This window comes from Bufo bufo, chromosome 1 (assembly GCF_905171765.1).
Source record: "Bufo bufo chromosome 1, aBufBuf1.1, whole genome shotgun sequence".
Lineage (NCBI taxonomy): Eukaryota > Metazoa > Chordata > Amphibia > Anura > Bufonidae > Bufo > Bufo bufo.
In genome coordinates this window covers 547,721,538-547,738,688 of record NC_053389.1, presented here as the reverse complement: position 1 = coordinate 547,738,688, position 17,151 = coordinate 547,721,538, and the positions used below count along the sequence as shown (strand labels likewise).

General features: G+C 41.7%; 1 protein-coding gene across 4 annotated transcripts in view; it reads left to right on the top strand.

The window, feature by feature from the left end:
• The window catches only part of KIF21A (kinesin family member 21A), a 175,348-nt gene that overhangs the window by 94,073 nt on the left and 64,124 nt on the right, over positions 1–17,151 (top strand). For all 4 annotated transcript variants that reach the window (XM_040412374.1, XM_040412382.1, XM_040412389.1 and 1 more), the window contains exons 17-22: positions 791–859; positions 956–1,158; positions 4,303–4,450; positions 11,065–11,259; positions 11,419–11,520; positions 14,312–14,477. In XM_040412374.1, the coding sequence (XP_040268308.1) occupies positions 791–859; positions 956–1,158; positions 4,303–4,450; positions 11,065–11,259; positions 11,419–11,520; positions 14,312–14,477 (883 nt within the window). The remainder of the gene's footprint in view (positions 1–790; positions 860–955; positions 1,159–4,302; positions 4,451–11,064; positions 11,260–11,418; positions 11,521–14,311; positions 14,478–17,151) is intronic.

Genomic DNA, 17,151 nt, shown 5'->3' with positions numbered 1-17,151 from the left:
TTGGAATTAGATGAGTTAAGCTTATCTGGCATTATGCTTGGCTATATAGTGATGTAGCGGATGACAGAATCCCTTTAAAGGGGTATGCCAGTTATATTAAGTTATCGCCTATTGACAGGACAGGGGATAACTATTAGATCAGTGGAGGTCTTGACTCCCGCCGATCACAAGAACGGCGCTCCATACCCTGTGGAGACCCATGAAATGAACTGAGTGACCCGTTAAGCATGCGCTCAGCCTCTCGTTCATTTCTATAGGAGTTTCAGATATAGATCTTTGAAACTCCCATAGAAATGAGTTAAGCGCCTGAGTGCCTGCTCGACCACCGCTCCGTTCATTTCAGGGGGCTGCACGTGGTACGGAGCACCAGTTCTCGTGACTGGTGGCGGTTCCAGCGGTGGGATAACCACCAATCTAATACTTCTTCCTGGCACACTACAGGAATAAGTGCCAGCCTATGCGCACTCCACCAGAGAGGCCATCTCCTTTTCCTATAGAGTGCAAGCACGGCCACTGCTGCTGGATTACATTGCTTGTAATCCCTGGATATGAGCAGTGTATAATGTGATGGAAAAATTAATCAAGCCAGCAAAGGAGACAATATGGACAATCACAATACAGTAGTAAGTGCCTTGTCCGGTTATCCTGTCTTTTGTTAGTGGTGCCTTCAGGTATTGGATTTAAACTTAGAATGTCGTCCCCTAGGACTGGTAGATCTGTGACTGTCAAAACTACATATTGTGTTTCACATGTATACAGTTTGAAACTTATAGCCAGTATTACATTTCAGAATCAGGTAAGGATGCTTGAAGCCCAGAAAAGGCAGCAAGAAGTTGTTCTGCGGCGGAAAACGGATGAGGTAAAACCATTTCTAAATGACCTACAATTATACCTTTCTTCGTGTTAATTTCAGGGGTTGATCACTTGCTCCATCTCTATAATTTTGTGTAAACAGGTTACGGCACTTCGTCGTCAAGTAAAACCAATGTCTGATAGAGTTGCTGGGAGGATCGTAAATCGTAAAATTAGCCTCCCAGAACCAGTTTCAGAACATGTCATAGAAGAACATGACTCAGCCCGAATAGCAGGACAACAGCGGCCTAAAATCCCTATAGCAAGAGTGCAACCTGCAACTTCTAACGCTTTTAATGGCACAAGGTACATCAATATTGGTAAACTGTGAACTATTACTTCTGTGGCTGTATGTGCTGTAAAGCTGCTATTTCAGTATTTCTTGCACCTTTAGGGTCCATTCACACGTCCGTTCTAACACTCTGTTTCCGTTCCGATTTAAATCGGAACTTATTTTCGGATCCATTAATTTCAATTGCCTCTGAAAAATGCGGACACCAATCATAGTGCTGTCCGAATAACTGAATCCGTTCCGTTTTCCTATTTTTGAGTATGCGGATCCTGAAAAAAAATTAAGCTTGTCCTACTTTCTGTCCGTTTGTCGGGTCCGTTGTCCATTCAAGTCAATGGATCCGCATAAATGCGGATGACATGCACAAAACCATCCGAATGTTATCCGATTTTGCGGCTCCGTTGACAGGAAAATGGATGGGGAAAAAAAACAAAAAAAAAACGGAATAACGGAAACACGGAACGGATCCATTCACACGTCAGTATTTTTACCTTTCCAGATAAATGTTCCTTTTTTTTGCGGATTCGTTTCTCAGTACAACCTTCAGTTTTTTTACTAAAGTGCTTCCGAATCCGTTCCGTGTTTCCGTTATTCAGTTTTTTTTTTTTTAATCCATTTTCCTGTCAACGGATCCGCAAAATCGGATGACATTCGGATGGTTTTGTGCATTTCATCCGCATTTATGCGGATCCATTGACTTGAATGGACAACGGACCCGAAAAACGGACAGAAAGTAGGACAAGCTTAATTTTTTTTCAGGATCCGCATACTCGAAAATAGGAAAACGGAACGGATTCTGTGATTCGGACAGCACTATGATTGGTGTCCGCATTTTTGCAGAGGCAATTGAAATGAATGGATCCGAAAATAAGTTCCGATTTAAATCGGAACGGAAACAGTGTTATAACGGACGTGTGAATGGACCCTAAACGGGTTGTCCAGGATTTTAGTAGTAATGGCCTATCCTCAGGCAATTACAAAAGTATCCAGATCCCAGTGCTGCTTTATAAATTTTTGGAATATTTTTGTGGGACCCCCTAATGCCTGTCTCATTTCTCAAATATGTGATATTATTTTTCAGATTGATGTAAATTAAATGTATTCATTGCAAGTTCTACAACTGTATTCTTATAGCTCCTGTCCATTTTTAAGATCTCTGCTTCTCGTCAGCTAATGGAAACATTTGTTTGTGAGGCTTAAAATGTATCCTGACCATGGTTCATTGACACAGCTGTATTAGAGAAATCTCTGTACCTGCACGAGCAGGACATGATTAGGACAGGTACAAATTTTAGCAAGCTGAAATGTTGAAAATGGTGAGAAATGGATATCCAAATTACATTACAAAAAGAAAGTTGCTATGTAGACAGTTGTGTAGCTTTATTTAATGGGCTGGAACACCATTTTAATGATATTAAGGGAGGATGTCCAATTGTGATAAAACAATGTATAGTTAACTATTTAATCCCCCAACACTTCCAGGGCTGCAGCTCTGATGTCATCATCTTGGCTGCAGCGAAGACATGCCATATACACTGCACATTGCTGCAGCCAAGCACTGGCCTCAGTGGCATATGGTACTTGACTGCTGAGGTCAGTGATTGGCTACAGTGGTCATGTGTAGCACAGGGACAGAGGATAGGAGCAGCAGTGCTGGAGGCGGGGGAAGAAATGGGTACATATATGTTCCTTATGTAAGTCTGAGAACACCTTTAAAGTTTGGAAGGAGAAAATTAAAATTAGATTCAGCAGCTTTTCATCCACATTTTATTCCTTCCATACTAACATATTTCCCCAAACTCCTCTTCTACCTACTCTGCCACTCCAATGTGTTTATGTACTGGCCGCCATGTCTTCTGCATCAGCACAGCAGCGAAATGCTATTTCAGTGCTTGAGAGCTTGCTGGGGCTGAAGTGCGTCGGGTAACCCTTCTTGATCCACACGTTTATAATCCCCTCTGTAAGGCTCCATTCACATGTCCGCAATTCTTTTCCGCATTTTGCGGAAAGGAATTGCAGACCCATTCATTTCTATGGGGCCACACGATGTGCTGTCCGGACCTGGAAATGCGGACCCGCACTTCCGGGTCCGCAATTCCGTTCCCGAAAAAAATAGAACATGTTCTATTCTTGTCCGCAATTGCTGACAAGATTAGGCATTTTCTATTATAGGGCCGGCGATGTGCGGTCCGCAAAATGCGGAACGCACATTGCCGGTGTCCATGTTTTGTGGATCCGCAAAACACATACGGACGTGTGAATGGACCCTAAATCTGAGCGTCACAGCAAACACCAGTTTGTATAATTACACATTTTAAATAGTTTTTCCTCGTGTCCTAGGCACTTAAGGAGCATATACTGGGTGGCTTTTTATTTGTATTCTTTTTTACTTTTACGTTTTTATATCTTTTGTGTAATGCACGATGAAGGGATTCTCCACCATGGAAAGAATAAGTGCAAAACGTTGTATGAACCTGGGGTGCGTCTTATAATCGGGAAAATCTACATAGTTTAGAGAGTTTTCTTGAGCTTCTGTTGTGTTTGGTTCGGAAGTTTGTAGCTGAGGAGACTGCATGGTTTTCAAACAATTCCGAATATCACAGTGAAAAAAATTGCAAAAGCTCAAAGTGAAGGTCTTTTTGTTAAATAAATTTTTGAGCTAATCACCACCAAGGATTAGTTCTTTTTAGTTCAATGATGAAAAAATACTTCAGAATCTATCATTTTATTGTTTAATAAGAATTTTTTGGCCCATTTCCCATTTAAGTTGTGTTCTGAAAGTTCTACACAGCAGCAAAAGTAATCTCATTAATATCCTAAGTTCAGGAATCATGGGTATTTATTTTTAATTACACGGGCCAACTACAGAATTATAATTTTAATGAAGGTACAGTAGTTAATGCACAATGTTCACAGTCCCCAGCTGAGAACAGTAGGTGTGGGAGGATGGATAGCAATATCGCAGCAGCGTGGGATAATTACAATGCGTTAAGCTTAATTAAGATTTAACATTGCATGCTTTAGCTCTCTCGTTTTTGTGTTTTATGAATTTAATTTCTTCTTCATTTTTTTTATTTATTTTTTGGTCAAATGCCAGAGCCAGGAACTATTGTATTTCACAAAGTATGTATGTTACAATACGGATTTTCTAATTCCAGGAAAAAACATCAAAGAAAAGCATCCAACACTTACACTTCAAAGGCAGCCAGACAGAAATGGCAGTCACTGGAAAGGAGAATCACTGACATTGTGATGCAAAGGATGACTATCTCCAATATGGAATCTGACATGAACCGGCTACTAAAGGTAAAATATGAGGATTCAGGAAAAAAAATAAAAAATTTTACTAGAAAATATTAAACTTAGGGTGCATTCACAAGACCGTATAAATGGATCCACATCCGTTCCGCTATTTTGGTGAACCGGTGCGAACCCATTCATTTCAATAGGGCCGCAAAAGATGCGGACAGCACACCGTGTGCTGTCCGCATCCATTGTTCCACTCTGCGGCCCCACAAAAAATATAGAGCATGTCCTATTCTTGTCTACGATTGCGGACAAGAATAGGCATTCTCTATATAGCACTGGCCGTGTGCGGTCTGCCAAATGCAGAACGCACACAGCCGGTATCCGTGTTTTGCAGATCCACAATTTTCGGACCGCAAAACACTTAAGGTTGTGTGAATGCACCCTTAGGAACATATCTCTATTACTCATTGTGTCATCTAAAACTAAGGCTACTTTCACACATGCGTTAGGTGCGGATCCGTCTGGTATCTGCACAGACGGATCCGCACCTATAATGCAAACGTTTAGATCCGTTCAGAACGGATCCGTTTGCATTATCATGAAAAAAAAAATAAATATATATATATATATATATATATATATATATATTTTTTTTTGTTCATGATAATGCAAACGGATCAGTTTTGACTTTACATTGAAAGTCAATGGGAGACGGATCCGTTTGAAAATTGAGCCATACTGTGTCAACTTCAAACGGATCCGTCCCCATTGACTTCCATTGTAAGTCTGGACGGATCCGTTTGCCTCCGCACGGCCAGGCGGACACCCGAACGCTGCAAGCTGCGTTCAGGTGTCCGCCTGCTAAGCGGAGCGGAGGCCAAACGGTGCCAAACTGATGCATTCTGAGCGGATCCGCATCCACTCAGAATGCATTAGGGCTGGACGGATCCGTTCGGGGCCGCTTGTGAGCCCCTTCAAACGGAACTCACAAGCGGAGCCCCGAACGCTAGTGTGAAAGTAGCCTAAGGCTGCATTCACACTACATTGAAAAACATTTGTGTGATGACTGTTTTTGTAATGGCCGTTTTTAAAACAAGTTCAAGACAATGGGGCTATTTTTTTAATGGCTAGTAAATAGCGGCTGTCAAAAAATGGAACATTTTCTATTTTTCACTGTTTTCACTGCCAGACAGACCCCACTTGAAGTCACTTTGGGACAGTTTTTAAAGGCTGTTAGGCTATATGCACACGACAGGACATGATGGACGTTTTTTTAACGGCCATCACACATCTATTCTAAGCCCAATGGTAGTCTATGGGGTTATTCACACGGCAATTTTTTTTGATGGCCTGTGAATAACGGACATCAAAAAAATGTTTTATCTTGTCCGTTTTTCACTGACCAACTGCCCCCATACAATTGAATGGGTCAGTTTTTTGTATCTGTTTTTCGTGCCCATTTTTTTTCACTGTCGTGTGAATGTAGCTTAAGAAGAAAAAAAGATTACCTATAATCAGAGCAGATAAGAAAAGTTGTGTTTTGTGCTTAACAGAGTCATGTTGTAAAGGTATAGAGCAGTGCAGTGCAGGTACAGAGGGGTGTGCAGTGCAGGTACAGAGGGGTGTGCAGTGCAGGTACAGAGGGGCGCGCTGCGTGCAGTGCAGGTACAGAGGGGCGCGCTGCGTGCAGTGCAGGTACAGAGGGGCGCGCTGCGTGCAGTGCAGGTACAGAGGGGCGCGCTGCGTGCAGTGCAGGTACAGAGCAGCACACAACAAGTAACACTGTAAGAAAGGCATTACTCAGTTTACAATATTATAACCATTGTAAATTGAGGGACCCTGTTTTCCTTTATTTCTGATTATTTGGCCCTGAGATGAAGAATTTAAAGCAGTTTCTAGGAATACATACATATGAAGGCACATTCATAAGTCATATTACAGTCTTTGTACGGTCCATATATTTCTTACCAAAAAAAAAAGAGTTGAAACCATCACAGGAACTCGCAGGAAATCTTGTCTTAAAGTAAAACTCAGTGCAAATTTTTAAAATGACTAAAATTTAACTGCTTGGACACATGGACAGGGCTGTTAATTTTTCACTCTGCTACCTCCAATGCAAGCTTCTAAGGTGCAGAGTGCAGCATATGTTCTGAAAGGGGTTGGCCATTATTACCAGCTGCATGTGCTGGTGCCGCTATTACAGCTAGTAAAGCATTGGGGATGGATAAGGCAACCAGCGCATGCTCATTTCATCCCTAGTAGAAGTGAATAGAGGATGCCGATCGCAGGACTGGCCACGTGATCCTCCATCAGTGCCCATTTTGGAAACGCAGCGCCAAGAAGCAGGTAGGCAGACACTCCAATAGTTTAACGATGCCTATAACTAGCTGCATGTCTATGCTGTTCCCAGCGTATGTCCAGCTAGTAATGGTGGCTAAACCTTTTAACACCACGGTCAATAACAAAATGTCTTCATGTTACTGGAATGTCAATGTGTCTAAACAGTTACATTTTTGTCATTTTAAAATTGTGCCCAGATTTTTACTTTAAGACAATTTTCCTGCTAGTTCCTCTTATGGTATCTAGAAATATATGGACCCACCAAAAATTACCCTGAAGCTATTGTCTGAAGCTGTACCTCACAGAGCGGCCTGCACATAATATAGGTTATAATCGGACCCCTCCACCCCCTTTCAGCTGCTTATCTATGCTTTTAGAGCAAATATAGGTGAAATGAGTCAAAATGGGGCAGAGCATTCTCAATGTTCTAGTATTGTGCTTACAAAACATGAAGGGAATGGACAGAGCAGGAAGTGTGTGAGGTGCTGCTTCAGCCACTAGCGGGAGGGCAGCATAGCAGAGCTTGCAGGTCGCTGAGAAAAGTAGTCCCATGACTACTGTAAATAATGACAATCACACATCATAATAGTACATGACAATCTCTTTCTACCAAAGCAAGAACCTCACATGGATCCAGAGATCTCCCCATTCATTGCTCTGCCAGATTTATATCAAGCTGACAGCTCAAGGCATGCCAGCAGAGGCAGCGTAATGCTTTTCCCAGTGTTCTGCTGAGGAAACCTTGTGTCCTGGCATTCATGTACCTAAATGTATAAATGTACACCCCTTAATAGCTGTGGTGTTCCCTAATGGCAGTGGCCTCTTTCAGCAGGATAGTGTGCCCTGCCACACTGCAGAGATTGTTTAATAAGGTTTAGGTTTGAAGAACATGACTAGGGGACATATTTCAATTCAATTGAACGTCTGTGGTATGTGCTGGAAAATAAATTTGATCCCATGGAGGCTCCACCATACATCTTACAGAACTTAGAGTGGGTATCCCATGATTAATGTAAAAAATAAGAATCAGACACAATCTAGGACATGACAATCTCTTTCTAACAAACCTAGAACCAGTCCTGTACCTCACATGGATCCAGAGATCTCCTCATTCATTGCTCTGCTAGATTTATATCAAGCTGAGAGCTCAAGGGGAGTGTCTTTTCTGCTGCAGCTAAGGGGGCGTGTCTCAGCTCTCCCTATCACAGCTCAAGGGGAGTGTCTTTTCTGCTGCAGCTAAGAGGGCGTGTCTCAGCTCTCCCTATCACAGCTCAGGGGAGTGTCTTTTCTGCTGGAGCTAAGGGGGCGTGTCTCAGCTCTCCTTATCACAGCTCAAGGGGACTGTCTGTTCTGCTGCAGCTAAGGAGGCTTGTCTCAGCTCTCCCTATCACAGCTCAAGGGGAGTGTCTTTTCTGCTGCAGCTGAGGGGGCGTGTCTCAGCTCTCCCTATTACAGCTCAAGGGGAGTGTCTTTTCTGCTGCAGCTAAGGAGGCTTGTCTCAGCTCTCCCTATCACAGCTCAAGGGGAGTGTCTTTTCTGCTGCAGCTAAGGGGGCGTGTCTCAGCTCTCCCTATTACAGCTCAAGGGGAGTGTCTTTTCTGCTGCAGCTAAGAGGGCGTGTCTCAGCTCTCCCTATCACAGCTCAGGGGAGTGTCTTTTCTGCTGGAGCTAAGGGGGCGTGTCTCAGCTCTCCCTATTACAGCTCAGGGGAGGGTCTTCTGCTGCAGCTAAGGGGGCGTGTCTCAGCTTTCCCTATCACAGCTCGGGAAGCAGCTGAAGGATGAAACTGAGCATGTGCGGCCATCTTAGTGAGTAGGAGAAAGAAATAAGAAAAGTGGATGCTATACAGATAGATTTTATTGAATAACTCAGTGGCTATGCTAAATTTTTAATTTATATGCAATTACAAAAGAATTCAGATCCAGGTGTTGGTTTGAAAACTGTAGAATATTTTTTGAGGGACAACCTCTGTAAGTGAGAAACATCATCAAAATTATCTGGAAAAACACAATTACTGGTTGGAACATACATTTCCAAGTGATTTCCTGAGTGATTTGTGCATCGAGAGGTGTTCCTTGAATGTCTTTTCTCTTCATTTTGGATTGAAAAATCTTTCCACTCTCCACGGTGGTGTGTGGTTCCATTAATCTTTGAAATTAAATTATTCAGCCATTTCAGCTCAGAATTGGCCTTGCTTTGTTCTGACAGTAAAGAAAGTAAAAGAATCTTGGCAGTAGTGAAATCCTCTGTTAATAATTAGTCATGCCTGTTTTATGAGAACCTTAATTTCTTTGTGTCCAATCTTTTATTTATTTTTTAAACGGTTGTAGAGTTTATAACAGTAACACTCCATTAAAGAGTATCTGTCAGCATGATCAACCCTATTAAACCAGGCATACTGTCTGTTAGGGCTTATCATGCTGCATTAAATGATCCTGTAGTAGTTCAAATCTGTGACGCTGTTTTAGAGAAGTGTGCACTTTATTCAATATGGTAATTAGATGTTCAGAGAACTGTGGGGTGGGCCTGGCCCTTCAGAGTACCACTTTACCACCGCCTTTCCCCTTTAGTGACTCTCCTTCCCCTTGAAGGGGGCAGCCAGATAGCCTCACTGTTTTCTTGCCTGGCCCTATAATCCCAGTGCATCCACCTGCACATGCACAGTTCAGATCTGGGTGCCAGTATACGTGCCAGATTTACAAGGCCAGGCAGGAAGACAGTGAGGAGATTACAGTTGTTTTTCTCTGTCTCCGTTCCGTTTTTTTTTTTTTGCGGATAGGATGTGGACCCATTCATTTCAGTGGGTCAGCAAAAAAATGCTGATAGTTCATCCGTTTGTGTTCCGCGTCCGTTGTCAGTGTTTCCCTTCAGCAAAAAAAATTGTGCATGTCCTACTTTTTTCACATTTGCAGACAAGGATAGGCATTTATTACAAGGAATCTGTGGGAAAAAAACGGATCCTCCCAAAAAAAACGGATGCCTTATCCGTTTTTTTTGGCGGACGCACAATTGGCGGATGCAAAAAAACAACTGTCGTGTGCATGAGGCCTTAGTATAACAGCCCGATGGTGCTTGCCAGTAGCCCATAAGCACTACAGTGAAATATAGAAGTAATCAGAAGATCACCTGTTACAAAAATGCACCTTTTTCCACTGAAAAATATGCTCTTCATTGGAAGAAATTGCAAAAATAAAATCCCCTTCACATATTTGGTATCAGTTCAGCGTCCATAACAACCCGCATTATACAATTATGTAATTTACCCTGCACGGTGAATATCGTAAAAAAAAAAAAATCTGTTTTTTGGGTATTCGCCACAAATAAAACAGAATAAAAAGCTATCAAAAAGTCTTCTGTACCCCAAACTTTTAACAATGAAAACTACAAGTCATCGTACAAAAATCAAGCTCTCAAACAGCACCATAGAAATATATATATTTTTTTTTTATTCTAGGCAAGCTTATAGCTCAGTGGTAATGCAATTGCCTCATATCCAGTGTTCCTGGGTTCAAAACCCTTTTCAGCCTCTGAAAAAGTTATTCTTGGAATCCAGAAAAATCTTATTTTTTTATTTATTTATTTTAATTTGAAGGGGTTATCCCATCTTAGACAATGGAGGCATATCGCTAGGATATGCCCCCATTGTCTGATAGGTGCGGGACCCGCATCTACAAGGAGAGCGGAGAAAGTTAAGGGGGGCGCACTGCGCATGCGCAGCCGCCCTCCATTTATTTCTATGGAGTCGCCGAAAATATCTGAGCACTGGGCTATTTCCTTCGGCCCTATAGAAATGAATGGGAGCGGTGGCCGCACATGCGCGGTGCGCTGCTATTCACTTCAATGGGAGAGGCGGGGAGCTGCGCCTGGTGGTGGATGGACCCCAGGGTCCTCCAGCTACAACTCTCTCCGGCTCCGTTCTCCTTGTAGGTGCGGGTCCCAGAGGTGGGACCCGCACCTATCAGACAATGGGGGCATATGCCTAGCGATATGCCTCCATTGTCTAAGATGGTATAACGACTTTAAGGGGTTTTATCTTACAGTAGTATTAATAAAATAGTCATTTTTAAAGTCGTATTAAAAAAAAACAACAAAAAAAAACTAATATATATATATATATATATATATATATATATATATATATATATATATATCTCATTGTAATCATGTAAAATACATGTTATTTATGCCAAAAAATGAACGCTGCAAAATATATAATGTAAAAACTCAGTGGCAGGTTTGCTGTTTTTTTTTAAATTTTTTTATTTTAATTTTTTTTGTTGTTGCGGTGTATTCACACAGTGTAATCATAACTTTTTTGCCTTCTGTTACAGCAACGGGAGGAGCTCACAAAGAGGAAAGAAAAAGTTACAAGGAAACGAGACCGGATTATGAAGGACACGGGTGATCCTGACAAAAACATTAATGCGCTGAACGAAGAAATGGAGTCATTGAGTGCAAATATTGACTACGTTAATGACAGCATATCTGACTGTCAAGCCAATATTATGCAGATGGAAGAGGCTAAAGTAAGCTACTAAAACATTTTACACCTTTTTCTTCTTTCTTTTTTCCTTTTACCTATTCCTTTCTTTCTTTTTTTCTTTCCTTCCAGCTACATGCTCTTACAGGGCTTATGATTCATAATCATGTTTGTTCCCTGTTAAAATAATGTGTTTCTCCTGTAGGAAGAAGGCGATACGATGGATGTTACTGCCGTTATTAGTTCCTGCACTCTAACAGAGGCGAGATACCTTCTTGATCATTTCCTCTCCATGGCTGTCAGCAAGGTAACACTCCTGTAGTTAACTTTTCTTTACAATGTTTCAAATCTGCATCATAACGTAACCTACATAAGCAGATTTGTAATACGTTCCAATATAATGGGATAATCAGACAGCAGAATAACAGGATGAGGTTGTTCTTTGTTGATTTGAACCTGCATGAGGATATAGCTTGGGTATCAGTTTGGTATATTATACCCACACAGAACACTGCGATGATTCCTTACTAGTATAAAAAAAATCTTACCAGTACATTTAAAGGCCTTGTCCCTTGACATCAACTTATTCCCCCTTATACACAGGATAGGTTATAAGCAGGTTTCAGACCCCTGGGGGTCTGATCACTAGAACAGGAGCCTATGTTCCCTCATGTGAATGGAGTGGCAGACACGCATATGCTCTCCTGCTAAATTCAACTCATTGAGGTTGCTGGGGACAGCCGATGGAAAACTGCCCCCTTTCTAGGGACTAAAAAGTAACAGAAAAGATGCATTAGTTGTGTGTGTTCTTATACTGCTACATCTAGGGCTGTAGCAGTACTAAAAAGTTGTTGTTAAGCTGCTAATGGTAATGAGATAGCTCTGCTCATTCTCTCTTAGTCTGTACTGTTAAGCTGACAATTGAGCTATGGAAAATATGAAGTAATGCTCATTATGACTACTATATTGTTTTTTAGTAAGAGAAAATACACTGACTGCTCCCGAAAAACTTGTAAAATTATTTTAATAAAAACCTAATTTAACCATTTTGCTGCCATAGATTTGCACCTCTGGTAGCCAGAACACTTTTTGCAGTTTTGACATGTAGAAATAAAACCTAAATTACAGAAATTTAAAACAAAATCCTACTCTCGCACATTGTTAAAATGCCACTTGCTACACAACCTGAGATTCAGTTATCAGTATCAAGGACAGGTGCCACGCTGCAAGGGCATATGACAGGGCTGGCCAACCTGTGGCTGTCCAGCTGTTGTACAACTACAAGTCCCACCATGCTCTGCTGTAGGCTGATAGCTATAGGCAGTCTGGGCATGCTGGGAGTTGTAGTTTAGCAAAAGCTGGAGAGCCACAGGTTGGCCATCCCTGGCATATGAGATACCAACATTGCATGGAAAGGGTTAAATGATGCCATATGTCATTTTTTTGATGAAAAGATAGAAAATCTTTCCACACAGATAATATTTGAATATTCTAAAAATGGCTTGGTCACAAGAGGTCATAAGCACCAGTTGTAGAAGAGTTACCACTTACGCCCACTCTATAAGGCACACGTCTGTGTCTTCTAGTCTGTGGTCAGGGTAGTCCAGCAGTGTCAGACTCCCTGACTGCTTCTTTAGTAATCCAGCAGAGCATTCATACAGCAAGCACTTGGCTGGATCGGTAAGAGAAGTGTTCATCTACGCACTTCTCACATAGATCGGTGTCAGGCAGGAAAGAACCGTGAAAGGTGGGGGAAAAAACCTCCGGCCGAAGGTCCTCCTCAAGGTGCAAGATGAAAGCCGTGTACTGTGAGGACCTTCTATGACAGGAAATGCAGGAAAATGAATACCGCTGCACTTTCCATCTGGCCCCGCCCATGACATCATGGAAGGTCTTTACACTACACAGCTTGGGGAGGACCTTCAGAAGGGGGTATTTCTGTTAAAAGATGTAACCTATACCTATTACTTAAGATGTACCCTATTCCTATTGCTAAAGATGTACCTTAATAAATGATGTACCTATTACAAAAAATGTACAAAGCTGTGTGTGTGAGTGCATGTAGCAGAGAGCTGTGTTTCTCAGATGTGTATGCAGTAGTGCTGTGGGCTTCATGCATATCACCATATTTTGTATCCTTGTCCAATTAGCGTTTTTTATGGATTGCACAAAAACAAACAAACTTGGGAGTCATTTATCAAGCTGGTGTAAAGTGGAACTGGCTTAGTTGCCCATAGCAACCAATCAGATTCCATCTTTCAATTTCCAAAGGAGCTGTCCAAAATGAAAGTTGGAATCGGATTGGTTGCTATTGGCAACTAAGCCAGTTCTACTTTACACTAGTTTGATCAATTACCCCCATGTCGCTGTCCTGCAAATTATAAAGCATATTGCGGACAAGAATAGTAATTTCTAGTAATGGAAGTGAGAAAAATGCGGATTGCACACAGAAAGTGTCTGTATTTTGTGGATCTGCAATAATACAGACACGGTCCTATGCATGAGGCCTAAGTTACTGAGACATTGACCCCTCCACTTCATAAAATCACCAGGGAAGCTTTGAAGGGGTTCTGCAGTTTGTTTAAACTGATGATCTATCCTCTGGATAGATCATCAGCATCTGACCGGCGGTGGTCCGACACCCGGGACCCCCGCCAATCAGCTGTTTGAGAAGGCAGCGCAGTGGCCTTCTCACTGTTTACCGCTGGCCCAGTGACATTACGACTTGTATCAACTGGCTTGGGCTCGGCTAAGCTCCGTTCACTTGAATCCTGGGGAGCCGCTGCCTTCTCAAACAGCTGATCGGCGGGGGTCCCGGGTATCGGACCCCCGCCGGTCAGATGCTGATGATCTATCCAGAGGATAGATCATCAGTTTAAACAAACTGCAGAACCCCTTTAATAAGTAGAAAACATTTATTTCAAATTTTTTTTATTGTCTAAACCTGTGGTGCGTCTTATCGTCCAGTGTGTCTTATATTGTGCGGGACATACAGTATTTGATATTTGTTACGATCTTTGAAATCTAGAACTGGTAGAGGCATGATTAACAGTTTGATTGCAGTCTAATATTCTGATGTGCTATTTTTTTGTTCATAGGGTCTCCTGGCTGCCCAGAGGGAGGCACAAATTAAAGTTCTAGAAGGGCGTCTGAAACAAATTGAAATTACAAGTGCCACACAAAATCAGCTTTTATTCCATATGTTAAAGGAAAAAGCAGAGCTGAATCCTGAGCTTGATGCTCTGTTGGGCCATGCATTACAAGGTTGGTTCCTAATTTAAGTAATCTCTTCTTTTGCATGTTAGTTTTTTTTTTATATTTTTTTTTTTGCATGTTTATAAATGTAAAACCTATCTTAACATGGTTTTCTTGAATAAATGCTGTAAGTGATTGTGAGGTATATTTCCAAGTCAAATTTTTTTTATTGGGTCTTTATATGATCATACAGCAAATCAAATTCAATTAAATTTTTTTTTATTTATGAATAATTTCTTACAGTTTAAGGGATTTTATGCAGAGAAATTTGATTGCTTATTTTATCTCATTATATAGTGAGCCATATAAGAAAATATATACCAGTATTTCATGTTTTATTTTAATAATTAAATGAACATTTTCCTAAGAGCTTGTGTTTACATTAGGGTTTCAGAAGTAAAGGCTTTTTTCAGTCACAGCACAACTTTCATTTGTCCAAAGCAGATTAATAAATGAAAGCTGCTGGTTGGTTGCGATGAGCAGTTTGGGGGGAATTTATCGTCAGGGGAATATCTGAAGTCTGTTTTTCTTGAGTCTGCATTGACATATATTGTTAAATTTGGCACATCTTTAAAGGGAGTCTTTCACGCAGATTTACCCTATTAACCTAATAACAGTGTTATGTCCACGGCATCCCCTTATTAAAACTGTGCTTACCGTTAGTTCCTTGCTAGCATCGTTGTGCAGAAAAACACTTTTAATCCGTATGCAAATGAGGCTGTGAAGGTGCCCAGGGGCGGCGTTACAACGGCCGGTGCCCAGGCCCCTGGGTCATTTTCATACGAAGCCACTCCCCCTCCGCCGCGTCTGCCCGCCCTTAGTCTCTGCTCTAACCTCCCTCCTCCCGTCCGTAATCCTGCGCATGTGCCGAGGAACGCGATAACGCATGGTAAACTGCGATGACCCGGCCCGACTGTGCTCGTTCATCGTCGCATGCGCGGGATTACGGACGCGAGGAGGGAGGTTAGATCAGAGACTAAGGGCGGGCACACGCGGCGGAGGGGGAGTGGCTTCGTATGAAAATGATCCAGGGGCCTGGGCACCTTCACAGCCTCATTTGCATACGGATTAAAATGTTTTTCTGCACAACGATGCTAGCAAGGAACTAACGGTAAGCACCGTTTTAATAAGGGGGATGACGTGGACATAACACTGTTATTAGGTTAATAGGGTGAATCTGCGTGAAAGACTCCCTTTAAAGGATTGCACAGTGGTTTATTTTTCAGACCTATCCTCAGGCTCAATATCAGATCGGCGCAGGTCCGACTCCTGGCACCTACTGATCAGGTAGATGCACTCATGCTACTTCCTCTTCAAAATTACCTGTGCATTGTTTTGGCGCAGTGTAATTACAACTACTCGTCCCATCAGTATTAAACCACTGTACAACCCCTTTAAACCTAGCACTTTTGTCTAGAATTACTACTCCAGTCTTTGTACCCCACCACCTACTGGAGTGAGATTGCAACTTTTTTTTTAAAGTCCCAGTGATAAATCTAGAGTGCACCTTAGTAACATAGCTATTCATTCCCACTTTCCCACCAACTGTTCGAAACTGGTAAGAGCACCTTAAAATAGCAAAAAGTTACAAAATGTTTTGCACAAAAATGGAATGCTCCAATATTTGCAATTTTTTTTATGCTAAAATTCAGACACTTTAAGCAGTTTCATAAATCTGTCCCATAGTATTTATTTATTTAATTTTTTTTGCATTTTTGGGGTCAGTTGAGTTTTTAGGTAAAAATTCTGACACTTGTGATTCTGAAAAAATTATAATCATGCAAGAAGCCTTTTACAGCATCTATTCTGCTTTTATTTTAAAGATCACATGAAATGTACTTGTTTGTTTATCTGCTTATTTTAAGACTTTATTTCTTGAATAAATTCCTTGGCTTCTCTCTATATGGATATTCAGTTTTTTCCATTGAGACCTAAAGCAAATGCTTTCTGCTTTTTAGGCTTGGCACATCTCTTCTCTAGATCACCCTTTGTCATTAGGGTGGTTATGGAGCACATTTTGCGGCCTACAGAGGGATAATTAAGCTGATAGATTGAATGGTGAAAATGATTTCCCTGCCGCTTTCCATGATGGGCCTTCCCATCTGCTAAAGGCAGAATGTCAATGGTGGTAGTATATTGCAGAGGATGGGGTTTTAGCATACTCCATTTACAAAAAGTGTAAAAGCTGTGCATTATATTCTAGGCATGCTGTGATTTTCAGAACCACAACCACCACTACCTTTTTGCCATGGTCAAATCTGCTATGAAATATGTGACAAAATTTGCTTGTAAACATACCTTAAAGGCAATTAGTCACCGTGATTAACCCTATTAAATCAGGTATACTGCATGTAGGATTGATCATGGTGAAAAAATGTGCCCTTTTTGTCTGCAACTGGTATTACTGCTGCAGAGAAAATCGTATAATTCTTGTTTTTGATTATAAGCAAATGAGGTGGTTGGAGCACAAGGAGCTAGGCTAGGCATGCGTGAGATTGTAGGCCCAGGATGCCTGGCCCTGTCATTCTTTCACAGAGGGGCAGTGGCAGTGGCAGTGGAGAGCGGAGAAGGGTTGCTCCAAGGGAGTAGACCAACTCTTCGGTGCTCCAAGCACCTAATTTGCACACAATTGTATGTTTGGTCCGCATCCGATCAGCTTTTTTGCGGATTAGTTGCGAACCCA